The following is a 13,689-nucleotide window of genomic DNA, read 5'->3' as shown; positions in this document are numbered from 1 at the left end:
CTTTGGTCAAGTCAAAAAATGAAGTTTCCAATGTTTGCATGGTCCCGCCCGCTGTATTTGACGAATACTTAAGACACCATATATATGGATTGACAACAAGAGACACCATTACAAAAAAGACAATCGACGGAGGCTGGAAAGTGAATACCCGTTTAAGCTTACAACTCGAGGCTTTTCCTGAGCTCCCACTTGATTAAGCAATCAAGAAATGGTTGAAATATTGCAATACAGAAGAATTATGTTGAAGCTACTGGCTTTGTGTCTCTTCACCTCTTTGATGTATGTTCAAACAGCTGAGGCCAGAATTCGGCATTACAAATGGGAGGTGAAGTATGAGTACAAGTCCCCCGATTGCTATGAGAAGCTTGCTATCACTATCAATGGCAGAAGTCCAGGACCCACAATCTTGGCCCAGCAAGGCGACACCATCATTGTTGAGGTGAAGAACAGCCTTATGCTAGAGAACCTTGCAATCCATTGGCATGGAATCCGACAGGTAAATACTGCACAATTCCCATTTTCCTTCTTGAACCAGATTCATATAATCATATCCATGTATTCGATCTTGTATCATTCCTTACTCTAACGCACATTCTTTTGCTTGATTTGCTGCAGATTGGAACCCCTGGGATGGATGGAACAGAGGGGGTGACCCAATGTCCAATATTGCCTGGGGATACCTTCCAATACGAGTTTAAAGTTGATAGGGTAGGTGTTAGAGCCCCTGCAATTGGCTCTGTTTTTCCATTTTTGTTTGTTCCTTAGAATGTCACAGTTTCTGTCATTGTATCTCAATCTATGTTTTGGTTATGGGCAGCCTGGAACTTACCTGTACCACGCTCACTATGGAATGCAAAGAGAAGCAGGGCTATATGGGTCAATCCGTGTATCACTTCCCGATGGAGAGACAGAACCGTTTGCATATGATTATGATCGGAGCATCATCCTCAACGATTGGTACCACAAAAGCACTTATGAACAAGCCACTGGATTGTCCTCCATTCCTTTTGTCTGGGTTGGGGAGCCTCAGGTAAAAAGCACTAAATTGAATTACTATTGCTGATATATGCATATATTTCTCTTGCTTTCTCTAATGGGTATTGCTTTTATCAATTTTCAGTCGCTTCTTATTCAAGGAAGAGGAAAATTTAACTGCTCTAGTACACCATCTGGACCCGGGGTTTGTAATGCATCAAATCCTGAATGCTCTCCTTATGTAATGACTGTAATCCCTGGAAAAACGTATCGACTAAGAGTCGCAAGCTTGACTGCTCTGTCAGCCCTCAGTTTTCAAATAGAGGTAACTTTGGCGACCACCATTGCCGTACTTCAAAGTTTTTTGGATTAAAAACATGAATGGTGTTTTTAGTGCGACATGAATGTAGTTTTGCAATCCATTAATGGTATGTTTGTGGTTTTCTTTTGAAGCAGGGTCATAATATGACTGTGGTTGAGGCAGATGGGCACTATGTGGAGCCATTTGTGGTGGACAACCTATTCATATACTCTGGAGAGACATACTCTGTTCTTATAAAAGCCGATCAAGACCCTTCAAGAAATTATTGGATGACGACAAATGTGGTTAGCCGAGAACCCAATACAACAGATGGTTTAGCCATTCTCAATTACTATCCAAACCATCCAAGGCGATCTCCTCCAACAGCTCCACCGGCCGGCCCCATGTGGAATGACCCTACAGCCCGATTGGCTCAAAGTCAAGCCATTAAGGCTCGCCAAGGTTTCACATCCACCCCTCCGGCAACCCCGGACAGAGTCATCGTGTTTCTCAACACACAAAATCGCGTCAATGGTTATACGCGCTGGGCCGTGAATAACGTCTCTTTCACCCTCCCCCACACGCCTTACCTTGTTGCAGAAAAGTACAACCTACGCCATGTCTACAATCAGTCCCCACCGCCCACCGGGTACGACTTTGAGAAGTATAACATTTACGACGTCCCTGCGAACACGAATGCCTCTTTGAGCAATGGCATTTACCGGCTAGAGTTTAACACGACAGTGGATATTATACTACAAAATGCAGTATCCATGGGTGGTACGACCAGTGAGACACATCCATGGCATCTCCATGGGCACGATTTTTGGGTCCTAGGCTACGGAACTGGCAAGTTTGACATTAATGAGGATCCAAAGAAATACAACTTGGTGAATCCAATAATGAAGAACACAGTTCCTGTTCATCCCTATGGTTGGACTGCTTTGAGGTTTAAGGCAGATAATCCAGGTGTGTGGCTTTTCCATTGCCATATAGAATCTCACTTCCACATGGGTATGGGGGTGGTGTTTGAAGAAGGGATTGAAAAGGTGGGAAATTTGCCTTCTTCTATTATGGGCTGCGGTGAGTCCAAAGGATTGGGGAATCCATAGATAATTAAGATCATCTTTTCAGTGAAATCAATAGGTATTGGTTTACCACATACAGAGTATCAAATTAGACAGCCATGGATGGACTGTTATTTATTTAATTATTATTTTTATTTTTTGCTCTGTAATCATTCATTCAACAATATAGTCTCATTCTTTTGTTTTTGTTTTTGTTTTCTTCTTGAGATATTACTCTTTCTTATCTAATTGTTTGGGATTCGATGACAGTTTTTGGAGGATTTGTTTGGTCACAGAGCTTCTTCTTCTTCTTTTTTCTTTTTTCCTTGTTTTTTCATAGCGGAAACAAGAAGGAATGATTTATTGGAAAATATTCTTTATAACCAAGAAATATTTGGTAACTTTTTTCTAAAATTTGGACACAACAATTTTTTAAACCGAGCAGTAATTGCATTATACAAAACTCAACGTTCAAAGAAGAGATATATCAGATTATCATATGAAATAAACCCATAAATTAAGTTTGCCATTTCAGAACATAAAATAGCAAATGACCAAATTAACTAGCTCCAAATGAGTTCAGATCATCAGCCACGATTAGTTAGAAGAAAAGAGGCTTTTAAGTTTGAAGCAAGCTGCGAACTGAACCACGAATGGAGAATGGAGTGTGGAACATGGTGATTGACAAATTGAGGAAGGATAATCACATTGGAAAAAATTTAGATGAAAGTGGTCGGTTATACACCAGCCAAGAGGAAGTCATCTAGGCCTTAATCTGTACTTTGCAAATGTTGTTCTCCACAGTTGTATTGGAAGGCCATTCATTAAGGACAGTGGGAGGACAGTTCAAGGCCTACTCAAACAAATGTGCTCTATAAGAACTCTCTTACAATTTGCAAGAGATCCAAATCCTTCGTCAAAAGTCGAGGCAAGTGACAGACCGGAGGTTAAATTCAGGCAATAAAATTCAAAGCTTTAGCCATCTATAATTTTTTTTTTTTAAGAGAAAAATATACTTTAATCCTTCGAATTGATCACACATTTTGCAATTATGCTTTCAAACATTAAAAAGTGACATCAAGACCCCACATACCACCATTGCATGTCAAATTAAACACTATTACATTTTTATCCTCAAAGTACCAATGAAATTATTAAAAATTAACCATTTGAAAAAGTTAAAAATAAATAAATAAATAAAAACATCCGAAAGGGGAGAAAAAAAAATGCAAAAGTGATAATATGAGACCTTAATGTTACTTTTTAAAGTTTGGAGGTGTAAGTGCAAAATGGACACTACAAGAAAAACGGTATTTGGCAACAACTCAAAGTCGTTGCTAAAGACCTTAAAGTGGTCGCTAATGACTTAGCGAGTAAAACCGTCGTTGCTGATACTCCATCGTTAAAGACTCATTAGCGACGACATTGATTAATACTCACAATTGTCGTTGCTGAAGACGCTAAAAGTGATCACTAAAATACCTCCCAATCTCCCATGAGATGGCTTGTTGTCGCTATTACCACATCATCGGCAACAACAATTTTATTGCTAATGATACACATATCAACAATGACATTGTCGACGTCGCTATTGGGTATATCATCAGCGACAACATTGTCATCACTAATGGTAAATGCCCTTGTTTTTTTTTTTTTGCTAATTACTTTTTTTTTGTTTTTTTTTAATCAATTATGTCTTTGTGGGCTTCAGCAGCTACTAGAAATGAAGACAAATTCTATTCACAAAAGATAATCAAATACATACAATGTCACAAGGCTTGCATACTCAACCTTAATGAAGGGATACAAGTGAAAAAAAAAATCAAAAACACCAATATTCTTTAGATATGATAAGTTCCAATATGAACAAATTTCACTGTCGCAGAGTATTGGGCACGGAACAATCAAACGCATTTACAATAACCTTCCGTGAAACAAGTTCAACAGGGTAAAAACATATTAGAGTTTACTCTTTTCTCCCTTGACGATTACAATCATACACCTCAAACTTGGTATGTTTCTCCTTGTTCCTCCTTCAAAAGCTAGCACCAGCAAAAATGCTAATGTAGGTCCGCATTTGACTTTTATGTCTACAAGGAAGTTCTGCTGCTGACAAGAAACATTTTAAAAAAAAAATTGGGTTATCATTAATTATGTCATATATATCCTATATATCTGATTAAGATGGCAATATAAGTGTTAAGCTTTTACTTATAATAATTAAGAGCATGTTTAAGATTGCGTTTGATAAATAGAGCTTTTAGGTCAAAAAAAAACTTTTGAGTAAAAACTTCATTTTTAAACTTTTGTCAAAAGTGTTTTTTTGGCAATTTTTAGGCTTTTTGAACCCTTAAAAGCGCTTTTAATTTTTTTTATCAAATGCGTACTTTTTTTTTAAAACGGGCTTTTGAGTGTTAAAAACACTTTTAAGCCTCTCAAACGCAATCTCAAACAAGCCCTAAGTCAAAACGTGGCAACAAACTGATAATTAATGCCAACTCATTAATTAACCGGCATATAGAGATTAAATCGCCTAAAGACTACCACCCACAATGACACTCGAAAGATTCAACTTGTCTAAGTTAGTAGTAATCTAACAATATGGAACTGTCCAGGTGCTTAATTAGGTGATATTAAAGTAACTTAAAAAATAAAAATAAAAATAAATAAAAAAAAAAGTTAAGATTACATTTTGCATTATCTGTTGAATTAGCATATGCATTTATTAAGGCAACTCATAAATGGAACACCTAACAAAAATAAGATACTGACAGTTGGCATTTCTTACCAACAATTTGATGTCGGTGTTCTCCACCAACCATCTTGCCCCATTCTTCATAAATCCCACATAACTTTTGTCGAACTCCTTTTTAAACATAAGCTGCCTGAAATTGCAATAAGTTTCAGCTCAACTTAAAATGTACAATTTTTTTTTTTTTTCCCTGTACTACACATAAGCACTTCATCCTAATAAGATAAGCTATGGTCTCATGCACTTGGTATGCACATGGCTCCCTTGCACTGAAAATGGAACCCTGAAAACAGGATGGCCAGTAACAAACTAGAAAACTTGCATGATACATCTTTTTTACCTAGAAAACATCACAATCACTGCATAACAAAATTCACCAACTCGAATATTGAAAATGATCTTGTTTTTCTCTGACAGAATTAATGGTTTAACCCTTCCAAGGGTGTTAAATAATGCTGTAAAAAACAGTACAAGAGGGGATATTTACTGGAATTGAGAATCAGTTCAACTGCAGTCAAACCAAGTGGAGGAAGACAAAACTTCAGAGATATATAACAGCATCAAAACTACTAATTACTAAAAAGTCTGGATTCATCTAATAAATCATTTACCTGTGATATAGCTGAAGTGAACACATTCCAAAACCTAAGTATTTTTCGTTTGCAATGTTCCTGTACTGCCCTAACAACCATATCTCTAACATCTGAGTCTAAAAGCAACCCTGTATATTTGCTCTCTTTCACTTATTCAACCCTCCAAAGGGAAAATGAATCTTTCAATCTACTACAACTATCAAGCAGAAAATAGTTTGAATGGATCTAGATCCTTAAGGCGTCAGCTCTGGCAGGGCAGCCTTTTGCAATTCTCTCTCTATATTGTGTAGATTAACATCCTTGAAAGCAGTAAAATGGTTTCATGGTACCACTTAGTTTCAGCATCATGCATGTGAAGGAATTTATATGTTTATATATTTTAATTTCTCAAACCTCTTAAGATTAGTAAAAATTACACCCCTTCTCTGAGAAACCAAGAGATCAGAGAAACAGAAAAAGAAGAACCTCATATTTCTATTCTTTATCCTTGGGATGATAATTCAAGGAGTTAAAAGTGTATTTTCGCTTTAAAAATAAAAAATAAAAATTCAAGCTTTAGTCCACTGGGTTAAGTTTTGGGCTTCACATTTAAAAGCACGGTGTGACCACTGGGAGTTTCCTTTTTGAGATGAAATGGAACAATATATTCCAACTCTGTATCTTGGGTCCTCTAACAACAATAACTGCATCTAATTTCATGTGCCAAGCTCTTCATCAAGTTGCACTTCATCGCCACTAACACTAACACGCTTAATTAGATTAATTTACAAAACTTGAACAATATTATTGTCATGATTTTTCTAGTTACAATTAGTAGGTTCGGTTTACACCCATAAAAGTGATTAATAGCCAATTAGTTGTTTCCACTTATTTATATATAGAAACTAATGAAGTAATTTTAAGTGGGTTAAAAAATAATTTTATACCAATAGCCAAACAATTATATTAGATTAATTAACTAGTAGTACTTAAACTTAATGATCATTTAGGGGCAATTTATATCTTGGTAATTGACCACTCAAGCCGAAGGGAAAGTTCCCTCTCCACAATAGAAAAGGAGGATGAAAAATACAATAAGAAAGCCTGTATTTTTTGGATTATATTCCCTCTCCACAATAGAAAAGGAAAATAAAAAATAAAAAATAAATAAAATTAAAAAAAAAACCCCCTGTTTTTTTTGGATTATATTTTACTAAAACCTTTTCCTCTTAGGGTTTGGAATTATCTTCTTTTACTTAACTCGAGTTAGTTCTCTCATTTAGGAATCTTCCTTCCTTATAAATAGGGACTTCATCACCCATTGTCTTCACAGCCCCCGTTTTTTTTTTCTCTCTTTCTTATTTGTTAGCATTAAGCAACCCTTTGTCCTCACAGCCCTTCATCACCCCTTTTTTTTAACAACCTTGAAAGGAAAGCGACGACAACTGGAGCCCTTTCTTTCTCTCTGTCATCTTGCCCTTTCCGTTGTTAGGTCACCGTAATAGACGGAGAAGAAGAAAGAAGTGAATATGGGTTACTTGAAGATGAAACATTTCAAGGGTATGCAGATCTCAAGTGGTTGCCGCATGGACTATTTAATTGCTGTGGCAGAAGTTGCTGCTATTCAGTATGAAGAAGAAAAATCAAAGGAAAGATTAATCAAGGAAAAGGTTCTAAAGAAACCCATGACTATGCCTATGGACAGCCCAAGGACACAAGGGTTTAATGAAGAAAAGATCATGGTTTCTGATTTCCAAGCTCAAAGGCCAAAGAATGGTTTGAAGAGAATCTATGGGAGCGGAGAGGGGGAAATCAATTTCAAGATAAACCAAAAGAATTCTAAATATAATAACAAAAAACCTACTGCCAGCATGAGATTGGAGAAGAGGCAGAAATTAGATTTGCCCCCCTTTCCAAACCCACCACCGGACATGCCAGAGGAAATCAAGAATCATATAAAGGGGGTAAATGGATCAGAGTTGTTTATGGTAATACAAAAACGCCTCACCGACACTGACCTAATGCCAGACCATAGTCGGTTGTCCATACCCTTTGGGAAGATCAATAGGGGTTTTTTGAAAGAGAGGGAGAGATATCTTCTTGACCAACAAATCTCATTGGAAGTGCCATTCTACGAGCCCTCGCATAAGGTGAGTAAAATAATTTTGAGGCAGTGGAACATGGGCAAAGACTCGGGGAAAAGCAGCTTCATGTACGCGCTGAGGACACACTGGAATGCTGTCGCAAAAGCGAATGGTCTCAAGGCAAAAGATGTGATCCAAGTTTGGTCCTTCCGAGTTGGCGATGGACAAAAACTTTGTCTGGCTCTTGTGGTGGTTAGTAGGGTACGAGATCTTGATGGCCATGGCCGGAGCAAAATGAGTGACAACGAGGGAGCAAGTAGTAGCCTAGGAAGGGAAAAAGAACTGGGTTGTGGTGGCAGCATGTGGACTGTAGAAGACGCAAGTACCAGCAAAGAAGATTACGGGTTTTAGGGTTTGGATATGACCCTTTTCTTTCTTTCTTTCTGGATCTAAGATTTTTATTCTTTTATTTCTTTTTTTAATTTGTAGTCGGGTACAGCTTGCATCTGATGATGTTTTATGTAATAAAGAGTCTATTGACCATTTTATATATTCCCTTTTCTTTTATTCTGTTTAATGTTTAGTAGAATAGATGCATGAGATTACTTATCTTTAATCTAAAAGTCTAACGAGATTGATCAGTATGCGTAACTTCTATTTTCCAACCAAAGTTTTCACTAATGAAGTTCCTAATTTCAAACAAGAAACCTAAATGAGAACTGGTATTTCTTTTTCTTTTCTTTTCGTGCATGAAATTATAATATGGTATCCAAAACAACTGACCAAATAAAAGACTACAAAAAGTGGTCAATGACAGTCAATTTGAAAACCAGAGCTTACACCTGAGATCAAATCAGCAAATAACACAAGATTCCACAAAGCGCTAGCAAAAAAAATTGGCATAGTAAGAGCTTACAACTGAGATCAAAACAGCAAATAACAGAATATTTATCCTAGAAAGAGATTAGCTCGATCGCGAAGCCAAAGAATGAAATAGATTTAGCTCATAATTTAGAATCTGGAGTGAAATTAGCTAACACAAGATATAAAAACGATGTAGTTTATCAAGATGAGGCTACGCATCCAAGTTACATCAATTAAGCCAGAAAAGCTTAAGAAAAGTACCAAAAAACTGTTGAAAAAGGATAACTTAGAGTGACGTGATTATTATATCAAATCATAGACGTTCAAAGTAGGCTGTAAATAAGATAAATGAGTATACATACACGTTAGCACAGGCCTACCTCGAGGCTTGAGAAGAAAACAACGAGAAGTCCTGAACTGAGACAGTCCATCATAGGCCATGGTGGTCCTCGATCTCCACCGTTTGTTTGAACTGAAGCATGGTAACCTCAGCGCAACCTCTTTTCCCTTCCAGAGCATCACAGACTCTGTTCACCGTCTGATCTGAGGCCAGGCGATCCGCGTCCTCCTTCTCCGCCGAGTATCTGATAGTATGCAGAAGCGACGGGATGAATCTGGTAGATCTTGAGGTTGCGCGTGACTTCGAGAGCGGCCTTGATTCTCACGTAGTTAATCCTTATCGGCTCGGCAAGCAAGCCTCCTCCGGCGGTGGTGACCGCCAGTGACTGACCTCGCTCGAGCGTCAGTATAGTCGTCTCCACTGGAAGCTTCTCAGTTCTCAAAGTCGGAGAACGCAAGGGAACGGTTCATGCCATGGAGGTGGTGGATTCGGAGAGAGGGTGCGATGGTGGCGAGCTCGTGAAAGCCGAGATGGGAGAGAGCTGTGTGGTTGCTGGTGGTGATGGAATTGAAGTTGTTGAAGGCGTGAAGCTTTGCTCGATTCCTTTAGTGGTGGTCGCGGTAGAGAGGCCGAGCGATGCGAGGAACGAGACCGCCACGAGGACCACTGCGAGTCGCAGAGAGGTCGCCATGGGAGTGAGAGAGCGAAATGATTGAAGCGAAACCAAGGAAGGGGGTATTTACCGGACTTGGTTTATAGGAGATTTGGGAGCGCGAGTCACAGAGGTGCGTGGTATGATGCAGTCTATCATGCAGATCGCATGGTCATTTAGTTGGGTTAGGCGGGAATTTTGAAAAGCCCAAATAATGAAGGGAGCCCGGCCCATAGTTTATCAACCCTGTCATGACGTGGCAGGGCAGGAGCGAGGGGCGCTCTCCTGCATTGTGCCTTGTGTCTTGTGTCTTGACTCCACAACGAAAACGATGATATTTTGAACGAGCTGCAAAATCTACCGGTTGATGAAAGCTAAGCAGCATGATAGTGAATGTTGAATTACTAAATTACCCATGGATTCTGAGAAAATATCTAGAGTGCTAGTATGTCATTTCCTCCTTGGTCAGCCTAGAAAATTTGTTAGGCCACGAGGCCATACGTAGCAATTATTGCTTTCCGAAGGCTTATTGATTTTTTTATAATCCAAAGGCTTATATTGATTGTTCATCGGGAAAATTGACTTCACTTTCACGTAATTTCAAGAGTTTTTTAATTTGAACTCTAAAATTTAAAAATTAGTAATATACTTCTATAATATTTTAAAAACTTTCAATTTAAATCTTTTGTTATTAATTTTCGTTAAATTGGATGAAATTTTTTTAAAAAAAGCCTGAGAGTAATTATGTAATTTTAGAGATTTTCATCCAATTTGAAGGAAATTGGTAACGGAAGGTTTAAATTGAAAATTTTTAAAACATTAGGGAGTACATTGCTAATTTTTAAACTTTGGAGTTCAAATTAAAAAACTCTTAAAATTTCAGGGAGGTGAAGTGGATTTTTCCCATTGTTCATAGACCATGGGTTTGGTCTATAACGTTTGGGTGCCAAAGTGATTTTTTTTTTTTTTTTTCTTTGATCGGAAAAAATAATGTGTTTGGCAAAGGGCTTGAAAAATGAAACGAACGAGAACTGTAATATATTTTAGCGATGTGAGAAAAAAAAATTAAGAATGTTTTGTATGAAAAAGTAAAAAATAATAATAATAATAAAATAAAATTATTTTGTAGTGATTTTTTTATTTGAATAATAATAAAAAATGATTTATGTAATATAGAAAGTAAGAATATTGGTGTTAATTTTGAGAAAAATAGTTGGGTTTTTTTTTTTTTTTTTTTTTTTTTGTTTTAAATGTCTAGATGACATAAATGTGAAATGAGTTTGAAAATTTTTTTTGTGAAGAAAGTTGTTTATTAACGTAAAGAAATGATCTTGACTTTTTTTTTTTTTTTTTTTTTTGGGGGGGGGGGGGGGGGGGGGGGGGGTGGATAAAAATGAGAAATGAATGATGAACCAAGTCTAAACTTCTTAACCGTTTTTTACTTATTCAATGTTATAGTCAACTCTTGCTTTTATTTTTCCTTTTTTGTTTTTATGGTTAAGACATTTATATATGTATTTTCTTCATTAGAAATTAGTTCTCTTTAATTGTTTGTGTTGGAAATAAATTTCATCACGAGTCCATTCATGAATCACATCTACATTGGAAGATAATCAAATCCTCTCCTTCCAGAAACACTACACTCATATTAACAATTAATGCCATATAAACAAAGAACCACACTCAAATGCAAATACTTTCGAAAATGCAGCATCAACAACTGTTATGACGATTTACACTAAAAGTTGTTTTCGTAAAATTCTCCATCAAGCGAGGATAGGGTATTGCATGTGGTGCAATAGTTTTAATTTAGAATGTTCACTTTAAATGAACATTTTAGATCACAACATATATAAGAGAGAGGGAATGGTGGCTTGCACGCCAAGGGATGGTGGAACTAGCCCCTATGGGCAAAAGGGTGAGGTCGATGACCACTGTTTGGTTTGCAAGCAATCCGCTTTTCCTTTCTCTGTCTTATGTGTTATCACAATCAAGTTCATTCATTTTAAATATACGGTCCATATTGGAGCTGTACATGATCTCAATCCATTTTCTTTTATTAAGTAATAACTTCTTTCTTTCTTTTTGTTTTGTTTTGTTTTTTCCTAGTCAAAGACTTCTTTCATTTATATAGTAAGAAAAAGCACCCATATATAGATTAAATTATCAAGGAGGAGGTTATGTGGAAATTTTTAACACCATTCACTTGTTATCTTTTGTTTTTTTTTTTTTTAGCTGAAGGTTTGTAATCTAACAAGTTAGGAAGAAATATGGTCAAAAGTTACAAAGATTAGCCTAAAGCAAACGAGAGAGCCTCAAATTAATCCAAATCCAAGATTTTCCCTATGTATTTTATTCTTTTAGATGTTTAAGTTGAGTTTAATATATATCATACGTCCACAATAAATTGAGTTCAAAATCATACAATATTTGCGGCAAGGTATTTGGAAGTTCTAAGGGAACTGTTAAACGGCATCTCTCTTCTTGTTTTTTTCCTACAAATTTGTAGGATTAGGATTAAATGTGCTTACACAACAAGAAAGCAGTACCCTCCAACCATTGGGCATCAGCCTTGCGAGTTGCTAGGGCCAAGTGGAGGGCCGAGAGCAAACTTCATTACGTTTGTTGTTTTAAATTTGTTGCAATGTCAAAATAACATCCTCTTAAGTCAGAGCAGAGCCCTCTATATATATATCCCAACCACTAATTACGACATGTTCTCATGGTTCAATGCAAACACAAAGTTATAAAAGTCATTGGACTTTTTACCTAAAATGGACACGAGACAAACAAATTGTAAAAATCAACACGGTTTGAGAGTGATTCCACGTAGGAATTTTTCTTATTCTAGTCTTCTAGGCGCATGAGCTTTCTTGTGAAGAAATTAAGATTATATATATACATTATTTAATAATTTTTGTACAAAAAAATAATTATATATATATATAAATTAATTTGAATTTGTTTTATTTAAAAAAAATTATTTTGACTTTTTTTTTTTATTTAATTTTTTTTCCTTGGTATTATAAATATTTTTTTCGGTAAAAATTATTATTTTTAAATTTTATTAAAGAGTAGTGGTGTTTGAACTATGCAAGCATCACATGTCGCTTTCCAAAAGATGACTTTTAGGATTAAATGTCGCATTGTAGTGACATTTTCACTGTTCAAATGTCTTCAATTTTAAATTCAGTCACAATGCTTAAGTGCATTTGCCAAACATCACTACATCAATAATGACATTTTTTGAACTTAACGTCAACTTAGAAGTGTCACTATTTTGGCCTTATTTTGTAGTGGTAATTATAAGGTAAAAAAGCACTTAATGTCTAATAGATTCAAAAGTCATTGCGTAAGCTTTTCACATATTTGTTGTTATTCTTTAAAAAAGAAAAGAAAAGACCTACATGAGATACCCGGTGTTGCATAAGCTTGTCAACAAGCTCCATATTGGGAAACTCCCGGCCATGTACTTTTCAGAATTTCCAATTTTCCATAGTAATTTCTGTTACGGCAGAAATATAAAGGCAAAATAGAAAAGGCTCATAAATGCGTTATTGAGTCTTTTTTGTAAGAAATTATTTGTTTTCACCAATTCCGATGAAAGACTGGGATTGGGTTATAAAAAATATTTTTCAAGATATAATGAAATCCAAAAAAACGACTATAATTTAGTTAGGTTATACACAAAACGAAAGAAAAAAAAAAAAAAAAAAACCTCTAGAGTTTCTATTATAAGACAGATGCTCTATACTATTCTCTTTCTTATACTTAACAAATTTTTTTAAAAAATCACAAAAACCTACCAATATCAAATTTCCTATATTTAGCAATGCCTCTGGGTTGATCAAGCACACAACACAAGGCGAACTTAGGTTAATGTTATGCTTTGTCCTTCAAAAACAGAAATTTAAGCCATTGAGGCACCCCTGACTTTCTACTTGAAAAGACCAAAATGCTTCCATTTTGTAGAGATAAAGAGAGAGAAAGAAAGAGAAGCGGACCTTGTATATGCCGGAGGCATATAGCACGGATACGGAGGCGGAGGCACCAGTGCCGACGAAGAGGGAGGCAACGGCGAA

At 36.3% G+C, this 13,689-nt stretch overlaps 2 protein-coding genes across 2 annotated transcripts in view; both read left to right on the top strand.

Annotated features, from left to right (window-relative positions):
- The first annotated feature begins 208 nt into the window (after positions 1–208).
- Positions 209–2,388, top strand: LOC132165924 (L-ascorbate oxidase-like). The gene is made up of 5 exons (XM_059576636.2): positions 209–496; positions 616–708; positions 818–1,030; positions 1,121–1,300; positions 1,432–2,388. Exons 1-5 carry the CDS (start codon positions 209–211, stop codon positions 2,386–2,388), a joined length of 1,731 nt encoding a protein of 576 aa, XP_059432619.1.
- A 4,703-nt stretch (positions 2,389–7,091) lies between these two features.
- The window catches only part of LOC132166643 (uncharacterized), a 74,322-nt gene continuing 67,724 nt past the window's right edge, over positions 7,092–13,689 (top strand). Inside the window, exon 1 of the mRNA XM_088511592.1 lies at positions 7,092–8,070. Coding sequence (XP_088367718.1) covers positions 7,197–8,070 — 874 coding nt within the window. The 5' untranslated portion in view covers positions 7,092–7,196. The remainder of the gene's footprint in view (positions 8,071–13,689) is intronic.

Source organism: Corylus avellana, chromosome 11 (genome assembly GCF_965113065.1).
Source record: "Corylus avellana chromosome 11, dhCorAvel1.hap1.2, whole genome shotgun sequence".
In the NCBI taxonomy this organism is placed as follows: Eukaryota; Viridiplantae; Streptophyta; class Magnoliopsida; order Fagales; family Betulaceae; genus Corylus; species Corylus avellana.
Note: the sequence above shows the minus strand (reverse complement) of the source record. Positions and strands in the feature narration are given on the sequence as shown.